At 37.3% G+C, this 22,014-nt stretch overlaps 1 protein-coding gene across 4 annotated transcripts in view; it reads right to left on the bottom strand.

Moving 5' to 3' along the window:
- Nucleotides 1-22,014, bottom strand: part of MYO16 (myosin XVI) — a 355,407-nt gene that overhangs the window by 46,492 nt on the left and 286,901 nt on the right. For all 4 annotated transcript variants that reach the window (XM_051772798.1, XM_051772799.1, XM_051772797.1 and 1 more), the window contains exons 29-32: nt 11,031-11,127; nt 6,330-6,573; nt 4,218-4,525; nt 1,233-2,435 (exon numbers count right to left, since the gene is read on the bottom strand). In XM_051772798.1, the coding sequence (XP_051628758.1) occupies nt 1,233-2,435; nt 4,218-4,525; nt 6,330-6,573; nt 11,031-11,127 (1,852 nt within the window). The remainder of the gene's footprint in view (nt 1-1,232; nt 2,436-4,217; nt 4,526-6,329; nt 6,574-11,030; nt 11,128-22,014) is intronic.

Here is a 22,014-nt window from a genome sequence, read left to right as displayed (position 1 = left end):
GAGCTGTAGTATGTTCCAGAGAAAGGCAATGGAGCTGGTAAAGGATCTGGAGTACAAGTCTTAGGAGGAGTGGTTGAGGGAGCTGGGGTTGCTTGGCCTGGCGAAAAAAAAGGCTCACTACTCTCTACAACTACCTGAAGGGAGGTTGTAGTGAGGTGGAGGCTAGTTTCTTCTTCCAAGTAACAAGGGATAGGACAAGAGGAAATGGCCTCAAGTTGTGCTAGAGGAGGTTTAAACTGGATATTAGGGAAAATGTCCTCACAGAAAGGGTTGTCAATTATTGGAACAGGCTGCCCAGAAAAGTGCTGGAGTCACCATCTCTGAAATATTTAAAACATGCATAGATGTGGCACTTAGGGACATGGTTTAGCGGTAGATGTGGCAGTGTTGGTTTCATAGTTGGACTCCATGATTCTAAAGTTCTTTTCAAACTTAATCAATTCTATGATTCTATATTGCCTATTTTGAATATGCTGCACGCAGTTCTTGCTTATGACAAGCTGTTTGGACAGACAGAAGTGTAGAAGCAGAGAAAACAGTCTAGAGGTTTTCTCACTCTGAATTTTGTGTTTGGGAGATGCTACAATGAGGAGAAATTTCTATATAAAATGTACTGAATATTTTCCATACGAGAGTTATTTTTTTTTAATCAGAAAAGTAATGTGAAGGCTGAAGTCAGTGTTGTAATTGAGATACAGAACTGCTATTTACTTTTAACTTTTTAAATTTTCTTCACTGCATGGCTCTCTGACTATGCTCTATTTAGGAGAATAATGAAGGCTGTATCAACAAATTCAGAACTTCATGGAACTGAAATAACGGAACTTTAAAAGAAAGACTTCAAATAAAGTACATTTACCAAACATCTAGCCATATATTTCATTCAAAATATTTTAATAGATTGATAACATAAATTCATTTTCACACAATGCAACATCTGTGTTTATTTTATTGAAACAGCTAGAATGTTAAAAAACATTTAAATTTGTGTCATACAAACATTTTGGTAAAAGAAAAGTTAATATCTCAAACAAAACCTTAAGACCTATAATTTTTATATGAAATGTTTTTGTATGTGTTTCTTATGACTACAACAGGCCTTTCTTTAAAAAACCCCCACAAACTAAACAAGGTTTTCATTTTGTATTTTTGCCCAGTCTATCAGCTTGAAATGTAAGAAAGTTTTGATGCAAAAGACATACACAATACAAAAGCACAGAGAACTGTCTTACCTTCTGGCTCCCTGATCTTACGTCCTGCTGCAGATTTTCGTAGCACGCTCCGTCCTGAGTTGAACAAGCTAGTTAACTCATCAAGGGGACTGGTCAATGACCTTGAGTTTGTAGGGCTGTATGGAAATGAAGATGATGAATTTGAGTTCAATTTCCTGTGATCTGCTCTTGCCACCTTCGGGGAATAAGGCAGTTTGGAGAATGGAGAAGATGAGCATCCAAGCTGAGCAGGATTGGGTCTCTGAGGTACTTTTGACAGATCTGAGTTTGTACCTGCTTTCCCTGTATTAATCAGAAAACTAGAGCAAGTCTCTGGAGGAGACGCAAAATGCGTGGAAGCCCGGTAGGAAATAGGAGGTGGTACAGGAGGAGGGGGTGGTGGGAGAGGAGGAGGTGGTGTGGAAGGTGGAGTCACTCTGCTGGAAACATTGAACACCACCAAGCCTGGAGATGCTGGTCTTTCATTCTCCCCTTTTTGGCCTTTGGAGTATTGAGGTGATAATGGACTTGAGCCTTCTGACTGCACAGGGTATTTTAGGTTGGTTTCCAAGACAGGAAGCTTTTTGACCTCTAGTGGTGTTAAAGGTGATTCATCAGAAGCAGGTGAACACGTGACAGGGGTTGGAGGGAATACAAGAAGTGGTGGTCTGTGGGGGAGCAAGTTAGGGAAAGGGGCTGGAATGTCACAGGAGTCTTTATAGATCAAAGCTGCTTGGCTGCTTCCATCCAATGTTCCATCTTCAACATTAACATTTTTTTTGCTTTCAAACAACAGAGGAGGAGATCCAGTCACTGTTGGAATTATTCCATTACCATTGCTTCCTTCTTCTGGTAGAAAATACTTCATTTCTTCATATACAGATTCTCCTTGTTCTGGACTTTCTCCTTCAGCAGAACTGCTTTTGATTGCATTCCCTACCATTTCAATATAGACAGGCTCATTTTCCTCCTCTTCTTGCGACATACAGAGATTCAATACACCATGTTGTGGCCCATCAGCAGAAGCTGCTCTCTGTACTGTCACAGAGTCATATCCACCTGGTTTAACTACTGTGCTTGCTTTTTTTACATCCCCAGGCTTTTGGCCAGGTATTTCTTCATAAGACCCACTAAGTTTTGTATTGGGACTTCGTTTTGGTTTTCTGGGAGGTATTTTTTTCATGGTACTATAGTCATCACTGTGTGGCCTTGGACGGGTCAGTACTAGGAAAGTGAAAAATGTCTGTGTTATTAACAGATCAAAGTCAGTTTTTTCTTACACAAGTCTAGTACCTTAAGCCCTCAAATGCTGCCCATTTAGTTTTACAATGATCTGCAGTCACAAACACAGGGGTGCAGGCAAAAGTATAAATACTTCTATGAACAAAATGCAGAACTTTCAGCTTCCAAACTACAGGCCTTTGCTACCTAGGCATATAATCAGCTTTGGTAGTCTCTACTGCCACTAAAAGATGAGAACTCACACCTGAGGAGGTATATTTTGAATCCAAATGTGTATTACAGGACCTGTAACAGATGAGAATATGTGCTTGTTTCTCCTTGTGCTCTAAGAGAGAGGGGTATGCTTTTAACTAGGACTGACATTGACACGTGATTGCCAGTAACTGAAGTATCCGCCTTTTATGTAATATCTATAAAACTCTAATTATAGGCAGATATTATGCCCACCTCTTCTTTTGTACTGCAAGTGTGGAAATAATTTATAACATCAGGGAATCCCATAGCCTACGGGCAAATCCCCAACTGAGTATACAGTTAACTAAACTAGATGTCTTTTCATAGCCACTAGGTATGTACGGAATGGAGACACTAGATACCTAGATGACTGGTCTTTTAAGATCAAAATTAGATGGTGTAAATCAGAGCTGGTTTTGGACAAAGAATCAGGAAACTGACATAATTCTTTCAAAATGAGTATATGGTAGGGAAACTTGCCCTATTGTTTCATACATTGAAGAAGAACTCCTAAGTTGTTTTGTGAGTATATACAAGCTTAGTTTTAAGACCACCACATATAAATTGCCATTCTTTCAAAAAACCTCTGCTAGGACTTTTTGGTTAAATCTCTTGCAGAGTTGGGCACACGAAGATGAAGTCACTAGAGACCTCCTTAAACCATACTGTTTTAAAACTATATTGGACATAGTTCATCCCTCCTTACACAGAGCGTGAATAAGCAAGGGAGAGTTTAAGAACAATGGACTTGAATCTAATGCACTGGACATCAGAACAGTAATAATTTTGCAAGAGGGACCTGCGAATGTTTTCATCCATTGTATGCAAGACTAGGGAATGGTTATATAGAGCTTTAAACCCAATCTGGAGGATCTTTCCTGATAAGCTTAGAAGATCTTCTACACAAAACATGACAAGTCAGGCTTATCAAGGAAAGCAGAATGCATTCCTTCCCTTCATCTTCTACTCATTCACTTCAAGGGTGAAGAAGAATAGAATAACTAAGCTAAAAATCATGCTATGTGCACCATAATGCACTGAGACACTTGAGGACTTTTGCAACACTGTCCTTCTAAAGAGAATAAAAATTACTGTAAGCAAATTATGGCAAAAAAACCAAAAAGGCATAAATTCCCCTGAATGCATATGTTATTCATATGAACATATGGAAAAGGTAGCAAAAAGTTTAATGTTTAAGTAGGTGAAATTCAAGATTCGAGCATTCTATTTTAATGATGCAAGATAGTTTAAAAGGTGAAATAAAATGGTCAGTGGGGTAGAATAGCTCAAGTTAACAGATAATTTGTTTCTAGAGGGAGTTCTACAAACTAGGCAATTAGAACACATAAGTATTATTTGCTGATTTGGGAACAAATGACAAATTGGCTAATTTTATTTACTGCCACCAAAATATTTCAAGGAAGCAGGACCTTTCAAAGGCCCTTTGGTGTGTTTAAAAGGATCAAAGTGAAAAGAATAAATCAATAACTCAGAGTAACATTTGTGACTGTCTCTGCCTTTATGCCTAACCTTCATTAGCCGTTTCCTTAGAAGCTGCCGACAAGCAAGCACTAACAGCCTCATAGGAGGCACTCAGTCGTGTGTTGGGGTCCCTCTTTGGTTTGGGAGGAGGCTGTTTCCTTGGTGATGGCAGGCTATTGCTATCGTCCATGCTGAAAACAGAGTGCAGGGAGGGGGATCTGATGGATGACCCAGTCACAGAATGTACCAAGCTCTCCACTGCCATGGGGACAGGGACGGAGCTGGAATGAAAGTGCTTAGGCGTTCGACAGCCGGCAAAGCTGTCCTCAGAGACCTTCCCACCCTTGTCTTCAGCTCTGAAAACACAGAAAAAAGGCCCAGATGCATTATTCAAGCAATAACAATGAACCTGTTCATGCAAACGTAACAACAGCTTTTTGGTAAACAATCTCACAACTCCCCTGCTGTGTCGAGGGGATGTGTGTAGTAATCTTCTGACAAACAAATCCAGATCAAGCTGCTAGCTTTCTTCCATTTCCTGTTTCATGATAAATCAGGGCACAGGCCCCTTTTCACACAAACGCACCCGTGCTTAAGCAGTTTCATATTGTTGATCAGACATTCGCTGAATGAATTGTTCACACTTTGATTGCTACACACAATCAAAAGCTGGGTTTTCAATCTGAATGATAATTTCGAGGAAACCCATTTTAATAGAAAGTTACTGAGGCAGCAAATACTGAGCCTTTATTTTCTAAAAAGATAACTATAAATTCCATTTAGATAATGCAAATCTTTAAAATATTAGATGACCTTTTTTACCAGCTATATTGGCTACTTGAACGATTCCACTCATATATATATATATATTCCAGTTTAAACTTAATTATTCATTATCACCTTTAGCAATAATTGTTATTATTATGACATTATGCTTAGTTGTTTCAATTGAAATTTGGGAATTTTACTTTCTCTATTTTTTTCCTTTTTTTTTGAATACATACTGAGAATAATGTTTCAGCTGCTTCCAACAAATTGATTTTTAACAAAAATTCTTTTAACATTTTACTCCTCCAAGAATCAGAACATCGAAACGTTTTCCACTTAGAGTAGTAATGTATTAGATGGAAGATGTCTATACTGTAATTTTACAAACAAATCCCCAAGTATTTGTCTTTTTAAATTGTATTTCTGCATGACAAATCACCAGCAGAGCTGAAATTCATACACAGGATATAGCCAGCTGCCCATGTAGTAAATGAAATAGTACAAGATGAAAGCATGGTGCTCAGTGGATAATTTGTTTTCACTGTAATGTTTAATTACAGTCTTTCCTACAAAGGCATTTCCTGCAATATATAATCACTGGGATATTTGAAGCTAATTAAGCAGATGCACTGCCATTTTCACTTTAATAAAAGTCACTGACAAAAGCAATGAAAGCAAAGGGAGTTGTTCTGGTTGAAAATTAAGTTCCTATGGAAAAATAAACATTTATATATCCAGCAAGTTATAGACACATTCTTGCTATTGACACATACCGATTAACTGCAAATGCTAACTGCCCATTCAGCTGTCTGAGAGAAAAGAGATCAGGGACTCAGTTCCTACAGAAAGGGTTTCCAGCATTTACTGGACTCGTAAAATAGGTACTCCTGATGGGAGTTAAACAAAAAACATTTGCCCATTTTTAAATAAAAAGATCCTCCTCACAATCAATCTCCTTAGTTCGATGTGTAATCAGAATTTCTTAGTATGGACTTTATGGTATTTTAACACTTTCTTAGCTGTTTTTCATTATCTCAGCAATTTCTCAAGGTTGGAATTTTAAGTTGGAGGAATTTTTCTTTTGCTTGAATTGATGAATGTTAAACTATAATCTATTTATCACAGAATTAGAAAATATTTCTGCAAAAAAAATCCAGAGACTTTTACAAGTTCCTCTAAAGCTCGGTGTCCCTTGAATAGGATATAGCTGTTTCCTTAAGTTTCTAGACTTAAGGAAATACAGAAAAAAAATACGACCTAATGTTTAATTGGGCTGAGTATATTATCCTCTTGCAATTCCTCAGTCATTTCTGTGGTCTTCTAAGCGGAGCAAGAAATTCCAAAACCTGAAGAGACATGTTAAGTCTTTACAGCATGTGCTTCTTATCTTACCTTTTGTGGCCTTCTGGCCTATTTCTAGCCTCTGACTTTTCCCTGTGGTAAGCAGCATTCATCTCATTGCGGAGACGGTCATTTTCCCGGGCAATGTCAGCAGCATTTTGAATAACCAAGGCGTCGTATGTTTTCAATCCCATATCCTCAGCGTTCTGCAAGAAGCTTTTGATTGAGGTGACCTCTTGCTGTTTGATGCTCATCTTCTGTAGCAAGCGCTGGCGAGCTAGAAATCCTCTGACAACTACCATAGCAGAAGGAGAAAATATGGACCAATGAAAGACAACTTAATTAATAACTTAATATTACTGCATGTTCTACTGTAAATATCAGCAAGTCAAGTCAAGTCAATATCTTATACAAAGACTGAAAGAAATATGACAGCATATAAATAACATAGTAAAATGGAACTCTTTCTCTTTTCTGCTGCCAGTGCTTAAAACAAAGTAGTGACAGTAAATTCATAAATTTGAGCTATCACAACTCAAAATGTTTACTTTCAGTGAATGTTATTTTTTATTACATTACAACTGAAACTTAGATGTATTTTACAGATTGTAAAAGCATACATTTATATTGCTAAGGTTTGTTTCAAAATAAAAGCTTGGAATTGCATTGAATGCAGTAGCAATTAAATGATAGTTTGCTTTTGGTAGCTTTGAAAAAATGTTTTAAATATTTCAGTGTACTTAAAATCCCATCAAAACCAACAAGAGATTTTTTGTTTGACTTAAAGACCTTTCATTGCTCATTTCCTTTCAGCAAAAACAATTAGATTAATTTAATGCAAATTTCTCAAATGTATCTGTCACATCATGTCTGCATTTTTCAGTTTAAAATTTTCATCTACATTGCATCAGCTTCATGTATCTATTAGACCTGTTCTTCACACTCTTTGTCAGCGTTATGCTGGGAAAAAATTTTTATGGATCTCCTATAATAGCTTTCTGTACAACTTTCTTAAGTATGTACTCTCCTTACAACAAATCCCACCCAACCTGAATATCACCTAGTCCCCTGGATTTTCAGAAGTACACAGCTGATTAGAAAGGTACGGGGACCTCTGTGGCCATGATGAATTCAGCGCCATTTTAATCACTGCACCTGCAACAGGTGATACTAATATTGTCAGAGCATATTTTTTAGCTTAGAAGGAAGATACAAGCTAAGTGAAGGTACTGTATTTGTGTGAGTGGGGCTTTTTTTAAGTTCCACAAGATCGTGTTTCTTTCCAGATCTAGAACCACTGCTGTGTACCTCACAAGGAAGAGCCTGTTTAAGAATTATTTGTCTTTTGCCTTAAATACTGTTGGTTTTCAGTACATCAACTTACATGTACCAAAACCAGGTCAAACTTCATCATTGCTTATTACGGTTCCTCTAAATCTGTTTAACTGAAAGTTTTTCATAAGTGAAGTTAGCAGGAATAGCCTGCTTATGATGTTTGTTTGAGTTTGGGGAAAAATACTGAAAATGTTAATATTAAGATTGCAAGATAAAAGATTTGTTCATTAGGCCTTTTGAACAATGTAATTAAATTGAGATTTGGGAACACTGAAGAACATTAAATAACAGAGTCAAGCTGAAATAATCTAAAGGAAAATGTCAACAGAGAAAGATACAACTAGTCTTCTATGAATATAAGATGCTATTGAATAAAATAAACAGCTAAAGCATGGGGTAATGTAAGGTATTTTCTATCACCTTCTACGTTCTTGTTTAGATACTAAAAATAAGATTTTTTTAGAGATGCTCAGTGTCCAGTTGATGAGATAAAAGAAAGGTTAACGCTAACATACTAATACTGGTTCTATACAAAGTTCACTGGGTTTGAAAGTATTCAAGTTTAGGTACTTCGAAATAATTTATAAGAGGAAGCTTTGAAGGTTTACACTTTTATAATCACAACCACCCATGCCATTTTCAATTCCTTTACTCATGTTCCATAAAATCTGACTTCTTTAAACCCTGAAACAGTAATGCACTTACCCAATTTAGTTGAAAAGGAAATTAATACAACAGTTATTTGTTGAGAATTTTATGAGAGTATTCACACTGGATATACATGTGAGTCTGAATCCAAATGTTGCTGTTGTGAAAGAATGAATATATGCATAGAATATTATCAGAGTTCACTACTCACAAACACAAAAATTTCAAAAGAGTTTAATAATAAAAAAATTTCTTTTTCCTAAATTATTCTCTTTAAACCTATCTGCTGCAGAGTAGATAGAGTATTTGACTTTGGAAGAAAGTCTCTATTTTGAAGTAACAGGGCTCTGTGTGTATGTTTTCTTTTACCACCAAGGTTGGTTAGGATAAAGAAATACAGAGATCAGTCCTCTGGTAGAATGGTCAGCAGGCATAAATGAGTGGTTTAGAACAGCCTGCTAAAATGACCTAGTAAAATCAGATCCTGTAGAGCTAGTTCTAATATTTAGACACCGTATAGCTACTCTAAATTATGCACTTTCATCAAAATCAAGATGTTGTGAAAAAACATTCAACAAAGCTTTGTCAGGAAGGGTTTGCAGACAGACATCCCACTTTTGCACACATTTCCAGGCTTTTCATTAAAAGATGGACATTTCTCCACATTTCCTTCCCTATGAGAACATTTGAAAGATTTTTGTCATCAATATGGAAAACCCCCACAATTTTATAACCTAAAAAACTGCTGTGAAATGAAATTGTCATCTCCTAGACCTTTACTGCTCAGCTTCATCTATTACTGTATGAGTACTCGGTACTATGATTGTCTTCTGAACTTGCTCCTCATTTATGTAGATCTAAATGAATTCTCACTTATGCAAACTAAAATAATTGAGGTTAGCACCCACAGGGCAGAAAAATATCTACTTCTTTAGAGTTCATCTAAGGATAAGGATTAGAATAATCAAAATTCAAGTAGACCATGAATTTGGGTTATGAGAGAAATGAATTAACTATTGTGTACACAATGTATTAAAGTTAATTCCTCATCTACATGAATTCTAATGGAAGAACTTCAGCATGACTGACTTTCCTACAGGTACAATTTTCACAGTGATTCAGGTCAAAATGTACCATATGTAGTTCTTATAACTGTGAAAAAAATATGAAAAAGTCTCTAAACTCACAGATCCATTTTTAAATAAAAAGTGTTTCTACACATACTTTCACTTTAGTTTGACCCCTTTCTTTGCCTATGTAAATATATTTCACAAAAAAGACTTATCTGGTTTGCTTTGGTTTGTTTTTTTCTCCCCAAATTTAGGGGAAGGGATTGTTAGTTAGACTGAATTAAAAAGAGTTGGAATGTGTTTGCAAAGGGCAGTTTATTTCATGAGCTAATGCCACTCCTTACTCATCCAAGTTCCTGATTTTCTCAGGTTTCCCAGATCATAAAAAGCATGCAGATGAGCCATAGCTTTGAAAAAAAGCTTTGAACATATAATTTTGATGAAAATGACTTTTGAAGTTACCCTAATTGGGGAGGGCTAGAAGCAAAACCGAGAAAAATATTTTGTAAGGAGCCAAAAAGACCTATTATCTTCATTCTTCAGGCAGGGTTTGGCAGTCTGTTCTCTTACCTCTGCAAAACATCAACATATCTGAGGATGTTTTAAATTTTGGTGTAGGGTTATATTGAAGCACTCTGCTTGCAAATTTGACACTTAAAGGTAAATATCTCCCTTCTTTTATAAGTCAGCATGAGAAGGGAAAGAGGACAAACCATTATTGCTTTTCAAAATGCACAGATACAACAGGGTAATTTGCATTAAAAAATCAGGCCCAAGTTATAAACTCAGCTGAACTGTGGCCTCTGTTACCTGTCATTCTTCACATTCGTTCCTGAACTATTTTTATTTCACTTCCTTCAGGTTTTCTCTTTGTTTCCTCTTTTTCACTACATGCTCACAGTGAAGAACAGAGAGTTAAAATGAAAGGAGTTTATATTTCTTAAGTCTGCAATATTATATAACTGACAGCCCCCCCCATGAGAAAAGACTTTGTCCTTTAAATTCCTTTAAATAGGTGAAAATGGGAACTGTAGCACACATCAATCAATTAGATAAATAACGAATTGCTTCTTCAAACAAAGCAATATTCACATTTTCAGCAGTTATTTGAGATTTTAATAGGAAATGGAACATAATAAGTGGAAATCAGGAGGCAGTCGATAGCACCTCCTTTTAAAAACCTGCCAAAAAATGGCAGTGAGACCTTAGTAAAAATGCAGCATAAAAGGGAAAAAATGCCCAAACATAAAAAACCCTAGCAGTCAAATATAAAAGCTGCAAGAAAAGGGGAAAAATAAAGACAATTAAACATACTAAATTATTAGCTTGGTATTTACTGTCAATATATTTAAAAATATTGCAATTTCCTGTCATGGTAACAATATTTGACTTGCAATGAGAAGTTAAAGGTGATATTAATGCCTTGAAAAAGCACTAAGCATACTTTAAACAGAACCTCTAAGTTTAAATTACAGTCAACAGTTTGTCATAAAACTATGTTTGACAGACAGAAAGTGTAAGCATCACCAATGTTAATATCATCTCAAAAAATCTGTGTAAGTAGTTAGCAGGAAATATGTCTGTAGGCAACTGTATAAAATACAGCAGCTATTCAAGGGGGAGAAAATCTTTCTGTTACACAACATTCTGCTCAGTGTACAAAGTGACACCTCAGAAATACTTGTTCTGTAATCGTTACCTTTTTGGCAGGTTATAATTTTCTTCTGAAGCTGAAGACACAAATCGTTGAGATGGTCAGCTTGCCAGTACTTAAGAAACACTTTTCGGACTCCTATCTGGAATAGAAACAGCAGGGAAATCTTTATCATCAATAAAAAAGGCAGCATCGCTTGGTTGAATAAAAGAAAGGATGCATTTGGAAAGGATGGGCAAGCTGTCAGACATACAGTTCCACTTGAGTTCCAAAAGCATCCAGAACAAATACTACAATCTTTAAGTCAAATATAGGTTGGGGAAAAATAAAGCATTCTGAATCTAATTATGCTAATGTGTTAGAGAACATAATACAAAATAAAGTTTAGCCTTTATAAAGCTGAGGAATGTGTGGATGGAGAAAGGTGACAAGACATAAACCCACGTGGAGCAGGAAACGGTAACAGCTGCCATTTGGGGAACAGGAAGAATTATTGGAAGTTGAAGGATGGGAGAAACTCACTGTCATTAGTCACAATGTTTTCTAATGTCCAGTAAAATTACAAATCCTAGTTCCCAGCCTTGCCTGCTGAAGCTGTGCTGTGGGTCTCCTTTTAGTATCAAGGCTAAGCAGTCAGAAGGATTCATTTGTGAAATATAATCTCCTAAGTATTGATTGAGTGTATGATCGTATTCTGGGGTTGTGTAGTAGCTTGGTTTAATTCATCTAGTTCTTGAAAGAACAATCATTAGATGTGAAAGAACAATCATTAGATGCTCTTGCCCTCTTACAGACAAGTTTAGCTAGTTAGATCAAGAGAAAACACTTTTCTTTTGATACCTTTTGAACACACAAACAATACTTTAAAATTCTTTTCTGTATCATCTTCAAAAGCATTCCTTTCTAATAGTCTTAAAAAAATCCAAACCACCTACAATCTAGAAAATCTAAAACCAGCAAGTAACTGGAAAAAAAAAAGATAAACAATAAAACCATTTTCTCCTCAGAAATTCTGTAGAAGAAACTTTCCTCCAAATCTTAGAAATAAAAGGACCAATAACAGAAAACTGTGCTACCCAGTGAAGATTCTAGCTTCTGCCTAACTATTACTTTTGTATGGCTAATAGGTGTACTGATTAATTAATATGAATCTAGTTGAAATAGCAGAAATTCATTCCAACTTTGCTTGTTTTCACCTCACAAGCTCACTGAACCATCCTGTTTTGTTTTTTAGTTTAGATCTGGGAGACAGGTATCAGCAGACTTATTTGCACAACTTTTCAAATAATTGTTTTTAATCTAAACACTGTCACATGTATATCCTGATAGTGTTGAACTACAGAAAGCCAGGACATATATATAATGTCTAAACTCCACTAACAAAATTCAGAAATGATTGGGGCACATTTTCGTCCCTTGGCTTCCCCTCTCTCTACTCCAGAGAGAAATCATTTTGAATCAAAGGTTTAAAGAAGTCTGTAATTTTGAAGTTTGAGCTGACAGACAATGATAGTGCAACTGTTAGCCTTTTAGTTAAAATCAGATGCACTCAAATGGAAAAATTGGAATGATTTCTCAATTTTTTTTCTGTTAGCATCTCTTTTCCCAATACGATAGTCCCTTTTGAATTATAGCAAAGTGTGTGGAGGCAAGGAGATAAAACCCCACATTTTACTTGTCTTGTCATAGTATAAACTCAAAAATAGGGAATAGGCTTCTTTTGCATGGTGGAAAATGCCTGGAACAGCTATTTTATAAAACTGTGAAGCTACAAAAATCATAGAATCATAGAACAGTCTGGGTTGGAGGAGACCTTAAAGATCATCTAGTTCCAAGCCCTCTGCTATGGGCTGGGACACACAGTAGTTTAACTTAGGTATCCCAGAGTCACTTCTCTATTCAGACTATCTATTCTGGAATAAACATTGTGCTTGTAAATTGGAGTTATTATTCCAGAACAATATTAATTTTCCTAGATCCTGCTTCTATGTAGCTACAATGGTAGATCCCTAGTAAAATGATGTCCTCATATTTATTTAATAGATTATCTTAGGTCATGCCTTCCAATTTTTAACTCATGTTGGTGTGAGGCAATCTCAAGGAGATCCAATTGTGCTCTCATTCTCTGCTCTTAGGGACATACTCTCATCCTCATTTTCTTGACCGGTGACTTCCAACAGAAGTTTTACTTTTTTTCCTGTGCTTTCAAAATTCTCTATTTGCCTGGTTATCTTAGCACTCCGACCTTCTCTTACATCTACTCTGGAATCTGCTTCTTTCCCATGCCATGCTAAATTTCCTTGGGAATCTTTCCCTTTGTCCCCTTATTTATCAAAAAACTTTAAGAAACAGTGCTCAACCACTTTCTTCTCCAGTTTAAATTTGCTTCTTTTACAAATCTAATCTTGTATCATGAACAAGAAACTTTTTATGTTTTCCTAGCAAACCATTTAATTTTTCTCCTGACTTCCCAGAAAGTATTCTACTTTTGTGCCTTCAACTTTCTTCCAGGACACTGTGACTTTTTCCATTACATATACTCTGTCACTAAACCCTTTGAATTGTGTAAGAACTGCTCATCAAACAATTATTTTTCCATCCATCTTGATAAACCACATATAGACCTTGCCTTCTTACTAGCTTTGACTACTAGTCTTCATCTTCTTGCTTAAATCCAAAATTCTTCTGTAAGAATAACTGAATTACTATTCATATGGGTAACTGAAATTATCATGTGGTTATTATAAATACTATTTTATCTGAGCAGCTCTCAGACAACCAAAGCCTGGACACAAATACTTAATAAAATTATATTCCTCTAGTCTGATTACATTTTCTTTTTATACTCCATTTTTCCTTTCCACAAACCCTTCACATCACATAGGAGTCTTTTTTTTTTTCACCTCTGTCTCTGACCTATGCCAAATCAGCCATTTTTTCCTCATTTCTGCCCTTTACCCTTCATTACTCGCATGCTTGCTTCTCCCCTTACTAGAGTAATATTATAGTACTCTGACAGTAGAAAAGGGGATCAAAAATTGCATTTTCAAACCTTAAAAAAGCCCTGATTACTAGTAATGCCCATGGCAAAATTAACAACCCCATTCTCAGTCAGCATCGTGATTGACACACAACTAAAACATTTAGTTGCAATTTATTTTGCACTGTGCAGTCACAAAATCACAGTCAAGACAATTGCTGAAGCTTATGGTCAGTTTAGATACAAGTGTTTGGCATTGCAGAGTGATAAAGCTACCTAAGGGGCATGCAAAGCATTACTTCTCTTTTCTTTCATCCCACACCCTATGAACAATATAAATGGAGTTACTGCAGCATCACTTATGCTATGAACTTCATTAGTAGGAGCTGGCTACAATTTTTAAGTGAATGAAGAAATACAAAATGTCAATACAAATCCATTTTTACATTCAGATAAAAGCTATTTATAGATTTTACATCATTTACCAGGTCTACAGAGAGCAGAGTTCTAGACAGAAGCATGTATAGCAGAAACTCCTATAACACATTTGGTTATGTTACTAGTGCTGGAGATCTGTGTTGCTCAGTCTTTGAGCTAAATCTGATACTCTCTAAAGCTGACCGAGAACAAGCTAGTCTCACTGCCCTCTGTACAGTTCTGGTGTTCAGTGAAAGCAATAATGCTGAAAAATGTTGGAATTTCACATGTCACATATCAAAACAGTTTTTGAGACTGCCACCTGTCTTCATTCTGGTCTTTTCTCTAATCACAAAATGTTTTCTTCTTGCCTAGGGAAAAAAGGTACAAATATTCTTCCACTAAATCACTCATTTTTCAATACTTTCTGGACTACAGAGTGCTCTCATCTGAGACTGAAATTTTAATGTCATTCAGACTCCTGTAAAAGTAAACCATCTGTGAATTACAGTCATAGTTATTTTAATTAGAAAAGCATTAGGGTTTTAAATGTTATTTTTCAAAATGACACATTTTTTAAAGATTAAGTAAAATTGTCATTGATGACTACCAAAGCTTCAATTACTGCTACAGGCGTCCTTTTTTTTTTTTTCCTGGAAGGAAGGAGAAAGAATGGGAGGGAGCTGTTCTTTCTCTTTCTTCTTTTTCTTTTCTTTTTTTTTTTTGTCTTCAATTTTACAGAAAAGGTGTAGGATGCAGAAGTACAGACATTCAAAACTATGGAATGGATGCTGAGATGGTGTGTAGGTGGCATGGAGGCAGTATTAGCTCATACTTAATAGGTGTCAAGGGAATCTGTAAAGCTGTTCTTTAGTTTAAAAAAGGCAGTTTGTGGGAGTGCTGTGTGTTTCTGGCAGTACTTTCAAAATAGCTACCTACAAAAGACAGAGAACTATAATCTAATGATATTTTACACAATGACACACATTTTCAGAGTGCATTAATGAAATGTAGAAAAAAGCCTTAAAACTATTGTAAAATGTGTCTTCTTGCAGTGTACATGTCTGCAAAATTATAACGACAAACACATTTACAGGGCACTGCTCTTTAAGGACTGAAATGTTATTTTTAAAGGCTGACTCTCTGCTCTATTTGTTAGCTTTTCTTCATATGTTTTAAGAGTCCTCCTTGATCTCTGCAGTCTAGTGACCTTGCACTGTGGTACATACTGAATAACCCTACATTTTAGCATAGATTATATATGGCCTTAACATAAAGTATATGAGTAGTTCAGTATTCATGCAAATGACACCAGGTGTTTATGTAAGCCCTTGTCAGGACCTGGACTTTAGGGAGAAAAACTGTCATTTAGCTCTTCGGAAAAGGGCCAAAAAATGGTCATTCCTTTTCCAAAAACTGTACAAACATCACAGTTCATTACATGTGTGAGGCAACAAGAAGAACTGCCTCACAGGAAAGGAAGTGATCAGGAAATATAACATGCATGTAAGAAACACTCAGTGCAGGAAACCTGAGCCCAGTTTTATCTCATGGGATCTTGGTATTTACTGGACCTATCATTCCAGTTTTCAAAATTCTAGAAGTAGACATAGCACCAAAATGTGGTGGTATAACCTCCTCCCCAGGCCTGCTCTACGATCTCATTCCTAACTTGAGCCTACCCACTCATTCATGACACAAAAGAAACCATATGAAAGTCTCTTTTGGCATGATCTGAGAAATACAGGTAATAGGCACCAGGGACAGCAATGGCACAGGAAGTAGACCCTGAGGTGGAGACTGGAAAACCAATCCCAAATAAGGGATGAAGACTGGGACCAAATATGAAGCAAAGTATCTATAAAAGTAAAAATAAATAAAGTGAAGAAAACAAGATAAAAGTGTCAAGAGAGATAGAAGGGTGGGGGGAGACAGAGATAGAAAAGGGAGGAGACATGGAATCCAGATTTGAGCGGCAAAAGATATCATAAAGAAAATAAAGAGTTAGCAAGACTAGTAATGATAAGCAAAACCTGAAAGGTGGATGGAGAGAGGGAAGAATATATTCTAGAGGGGAAAAAATAGAAATAAGGAGCAAAAATTGAGCTTTGTGTTAAAAAAATAAGAGCCTGTGAGCATTCTGAGGTCATAGTGAACCATCCATCCTATTCTCTGGCTGAGGGAATAGGATGGACTTGTGTGGCACAAAGCCACTGAAAAGTTTGTGTGCGGTGGCTGATCCAGGTCAGTCTTTTGGTAGTACTGGTGAGGTCCAAACTCACTGTCTGGCGATTTCTGCTACTCATAAAATATTTCCAATATATAATGGAGTGATACAATGAAACAAAAATATATGGGACAATATAATTTTACTGACATAATTCGAAGTATGAAGGAAAAATAGACACTGGTATTTCAATAATTTACTGTTAGTCAGGAAATCCCTTTAGGATTTCTTTTAATTGCCTAAAAAAGCAAAAAAAGGCTTTTAAAGTAAGATATTCAAAACAAACAGGAAATTGACTCCCAGTACAGTTAAAATTACTAAATGACAAATGAATGAACTGGTGTACAATTTATGAGCACTAAAGTTTTCCTACTTGAGAAAAAAAAAGAGGAAAGAATCCCTTATATATGAGATTGCTTGCAAAGTACTCTAGTAATTCAGCATATCAGGTACAAAATAATTCATATAGCGTGACCACTTTAATTTTAAGCCAAAATAAACAGTTCTGTTTAAAAAATAACTTAAAAGACTCTCTTAACTAAGCATAAAATTTGCATATGTATGATTTCATATACTTCTGCTCATTTCTCCAATTTAATCATATGCCGCTTATGTTCTACATTCTGCTATTTAATCTCAAATATAGTTTTCCCAAAAAGGACTCCACTATGCTAATATTGTATATTAATACATTGCAATTGAAAAAAATGAAAGACAGCTTTATTAATAAATGAAACACCCGTAGATCAGTAGTGAAATATGGTTGTCTCATTAACTTGTAAGAACTGTGGATCAGACTTTGTTTTCTCTCTGCAGTTCTAGAAGTGCTAGAAGAATTTAAAATCTCTGGGTGGACTTCTGGGATTTGTCTTTATTGAGGGTTTATTCTCTGCTTTAACATTCTTCTTGACTGGAAGTTTAATAATACAGCTCCACACTGGCAAGGATCATTTCTCCAGAAACACTGCAGGTTCCTGAAGAAACTTCAACAGTGTCTGTAGTTGTAAAAATGTGAACTGGCACTAATATCTCATGCAACTACCTGATGCTGATTTGGAGCTTCATAAAAACATTCTGGCTAACTCTCCTGTACTGCTTATTTCATACCTGATGAATCTTTGGATCACCCAACTGAAAACTTAAGACTTGTCTTACTCTTTGCAATGTGAGTGATCTCTTGTGCTCAGAATTCAAGGCTACTGATAGGAAGGAATCATTGTGGGTTAGAAGAGGCAGGCTAAAAATTGGAAGACAAAACTTTTATTTAAGGGTTGCTATCTTTTAACCAGACAAGCATTTCTAACAATCAAAGGTTGAAAGATTCACTTTCAGTGAAGTCTGACCTTTGCAGTGCTCGTATTTAACAGCTGTGCTGGATAGCAAGAGCAAATTAAATCGATGCTTTGTTTTCCTTCTGGTATGGTACAAGTTGTTTGCATTTCAGCAAGTTCCATCTGAAGTAACTGAGAAGGGTTAATTGTAGACCACTGACCTTAGCTAAACAAAATGTAGAGTTCCAAGTTTTGATGAGAAAGCTCAGTAAGCTTTGAGCTAACTCTTTTTTATTGAATTTATATTTGCAAGCTTAACAGTGTGAGGAATGATAATCCAAACAAATGAAAGTTTCCTTATGTCAGTAGAAAGAGCCAAGGACTGTTTGTGCTCTGTACTTCTCCCAAAGCATGAAAATGTTTGCAAGTTAAGTCATGCTATTGGGATGGTAGGTTTTGCTTAGCTAATGCATCACTGCATGACAATAAATGAACACAACACTGAAAATGTGGATTTCCTAATATAAAGACCTTCAGATGTTCTGGGGGGCAGGAGATTCTTCTGCTTTACATGAACCAGCCAGTACTTCCACTCAATTTAACTCTTAAGTTACTAAATATCATCTGGCTCCTTCTAACATTAACAGCAAAACTCACTGACTTCACCACTGACTTTCACTCTGCCTGGTGTAGGAATGGTTTGTCTTGATTTGAATCTGATTTTTTCTTACATTCATGTGCTTAGAAGTCACAGCAAGTAGCCAAGTTTGTGACCAAGTATATGTTTAAACTGAAAGAATACCCTGCCTAGGCTGCACAGAGAGTCAGGATGCAAAAACTGCCTTTCATTAGTAGCTTTGCACTATCATAATTCCAGTAGTTAAGCTAACTGCATGACTGAAACTGCATGTAATGTCAGCTTCAATGAAACAGCTATTTTATTGTTCCAGTTTAGTTACCTCCAGTGCAGCTTACCCAAGGAACAGCAACATTTCATAAAGCTATCAACACTTCCATCCCTATGTAATGCAAGATAAACTGACAGGGAAAAAGACCAGCCTGGCTTAATAGGGAGTTCTCGTTGGAACTCAGGGGAAAAAAAGAGAGTTTATGATCTTTGGAAGAAGGGGCAGGTAATGCAGGAAGAGTACACGATAGTTGTTAGGTCATGTAGAGAGAAAATTAGAAAGGCAAAAGCTCAGCTAGAATTCAATCTGGCCATGCTGGGAAAGATAAAAAAATTGTTTCTATAAATACATTAACAACAAAAAGAGGGCCAAGGAAAATCTCCATCCTTTATTGGATGCGAGAGAAAAAGGTTGAGGTACTTAATGCCTTCTTTGCCTCAGTCTTCAACAGAATAACCAGTTATCTTCAGGGCAATCAGCCCTCCGAGCTGGTAGACAGGACCAGCAAACAGAATGGACCCCCTGTAATCCAGGAGGAAGCAGCTGAGCCACCTGCTGAGCCACTCAGATGCTCATAAGTCTATGGGACCAGAGGGGATCCATCCTAGAGTGATGAGGGAGCTCGCAGAAGAGCTCAGTGAGCTGCTCTCCATCACTTATCAACAGTCCCAGTTAACCAGGAAGGTCCCAGATGACTGGAGGTTGGCCAATGTGATGCTCATGCACAGGAAGGGCTGGAAGGAGGATCTGGGGAACTACAGGACTGTCAGCTTGACCTTGGTGCCAGGGAAGGTTATGGAACAGATCATCTTGAGTGCCATCATGCAGCACATATAGGACAATCAGGGGATCAGCCAGCCTGGGTTTAGGAAAGGCAGGCTCTGCTTGACTAACCTCATAAAAGGTGACCCATTTTTATGACCAGATGATCCACCTAGTGGATGACGGAAAGGCTGTTGTCTACCTGGACTTTAGTAAAGCCTTTGCTACTGTCTCCCACAGCATTATCCTGGAAAAGCTGGAAACCAGTCACCTGGACAGGTGCACTCTATGCTGGGTTAAAAACTGGTTGGATGGCTGGGCCCAGAGAGTGGTGGTGAATGTGGCTGGTGCTACATCCAGTTGGCAGCTGGTCACTAGTGGGGTTCTCCAAGGCTCAGTACTGTGGTCAGTCCTGTTTAATATCTTTTGGATTGAGTCACCCTCAGTAAGTTTGCAGATGACAAGTTGGGTGGGAGTATTGGTCTGCTGGAGAGCAGGAAGGTTCTGCAGAGGGATATGGACAGGCTGGATCCATGGGCTGGGGTCAGTCGTATGAGGTTCAATTAGGCCAATGTTAGACCATACTTGGATCACAACAATCCCATGCAGTGCTCCTGACTGAGGGCAGAATGGATGGAAAGCAGTCCAGAGGAAAAGGACCTTGGGGTGCTGTTTGACAGCTGGCTGAACATGAGCCCAAGTGGCCAAGAAGGCCACTGGCATCTGGCTTGTATCAGAAATAATGCTTCCAGCTGGACCAGGGAAGTGATTGTCCCTCTGTACTTGGCACTGGTGAGGCTGTAGCTTGAGTGCTGTGTCCATTTCTGGGCCCCTCACTTCAAGAAAGATATTGAGGTGCTGGAGTGAGCCCAGAGAAGGGCAACTGAGCTGGTGAATGGGCTGGAGCACAAGTCCTGTGAGGAGCAGCTGAGGGAGCTGTGGTTGTTCAGCCTAGAGAAAAGGAGGCTGAGGAGAGGCTTTATCACTCTCTACAACTACCTGAAAGGAGGCTGTGGCAATGTGGGGCTTGGCCTACTCTCGCAGGCAACTGGGATAAGAGAAGAGGAAACGGCCTCAAGTTGCATCAGGGGAGGTTCAGGTTGGACATCAGGAAGAATTTTTTCACTGAAACAGTGGCTAAGAATTGGAAAGGGCTGCCCAGGCATGTGGTGGAGTCATCGTGCCTGGAAGTGTTCAAGAAATATTTGACATGGCACTTCGCTATGGTCCAGTTGACGTGGTGGTGTTCAGTCAAAAGCTGGACTCAGTGATCTTGGAGATCTTTTCCAACCTTAATGGTTCTATGATTCTATGATAATAAATACTTTAATCTAACACAGAAGCTGCTGAATCAAGCACCAGATGTTGGCTAGATGATAGTGTTTGCTCTTATGCTCTGCTAAATGGTAGAAAATAAACCAAAATTGGACTCTGGTATTGGATCTTCTGCACTTTTTCTCCATTTCTAAACAGATTGCACTATTTATAAGAGAAGAAAGAACTTCTTCTGTGAATAGGGTCTAGGGTTTGTTGTTTTGTTGGTTAATAAAACACTCTCCAAACACAACTTATATAAGAAGGAAAAGGTAAATTGTCAAGCGGGATATAAATACAAAGAGATCATTTTCTTTACTCATTTTCAGGCTTTTACTTCAGAACACTTTCCTCACCCCCAGGTTAATATTACCTTTCTCAAAATGGGATGGTGAGGTACATTATCAGAAGGAAGTTAAAAGTATCATCCAGATTCACTCAGCTAAGAAGTCCAGCTTCTTCTTTTCCCCCCTCTGCAGGGGAGTTTATTGACAAACTCATCTTCTGATGATGACATATAAGCTGGAGTTTGATTTCAGATGTGTTTTGCCTTCTCCTAAACATCATCATCTTTGATGAGGCTATTTTTTCTACTTTTTGGTCCATTTATCAACCTAAATTTGCAACAGCTCTTCAGGGAATTGCAGGTAACAGTGTTGGGGAAGACACTTTTTGATTTATTCATGAACCCCTGCAACAAATAGATTTTCAGTTCCAGCAGTGACTCATTTGAAGTAGTTACTGATGGCAACAGTGGCTGAATAAACTGGTTATATGTATAACCCTCTGCTGCTGGGATGATTTTTAGTGATGCCTTTATTCTGACTTTGCTAACTGACATAATCCTTGGTTCCTACTTTTTTCCTTCCCTTTCCTCCTTCCTCCATCTCTGTTTTAAATTTTTTCTTCTTTTTTTTCAGAGTCCTCTGCTGTAAAAGCATAGAGGAAAGCACTCACGACAACTGCAGATTGTATAAGCTTCCTCATCTAGATTGTTATTTAAAGTTCAATTTTTATGATTAGTCAAATGAATCAAAAAGATAATTGAGAGAGACATTATGTGACACAGACATTAGTCACTATTGCTGATAGTCGGGTATATGGTTTTGTATCACCTATACAAAATATGTTGGTATCAAGCTCGTATTCA

This window comes from Manacus candei, unplaced genomic scaffold (assembly GCF_025592945.1).
Source record: "Manacus candei isolate 608988 ecotype Guabito, Panama unplaced genomic scaffold, ASM2559294v1 h1tg000159l, whole genome shotgun sequence".
NCBI classification, from domain to species: domain Eukaryota; kingdom Metazoa; phylum Chordata; class Aves; order Passeriformes; family Pipridae; genus Manacus; species Manacus candei.
This window is presented reverse-complemented; position numbering and strand designations above follow the sequence as displayed.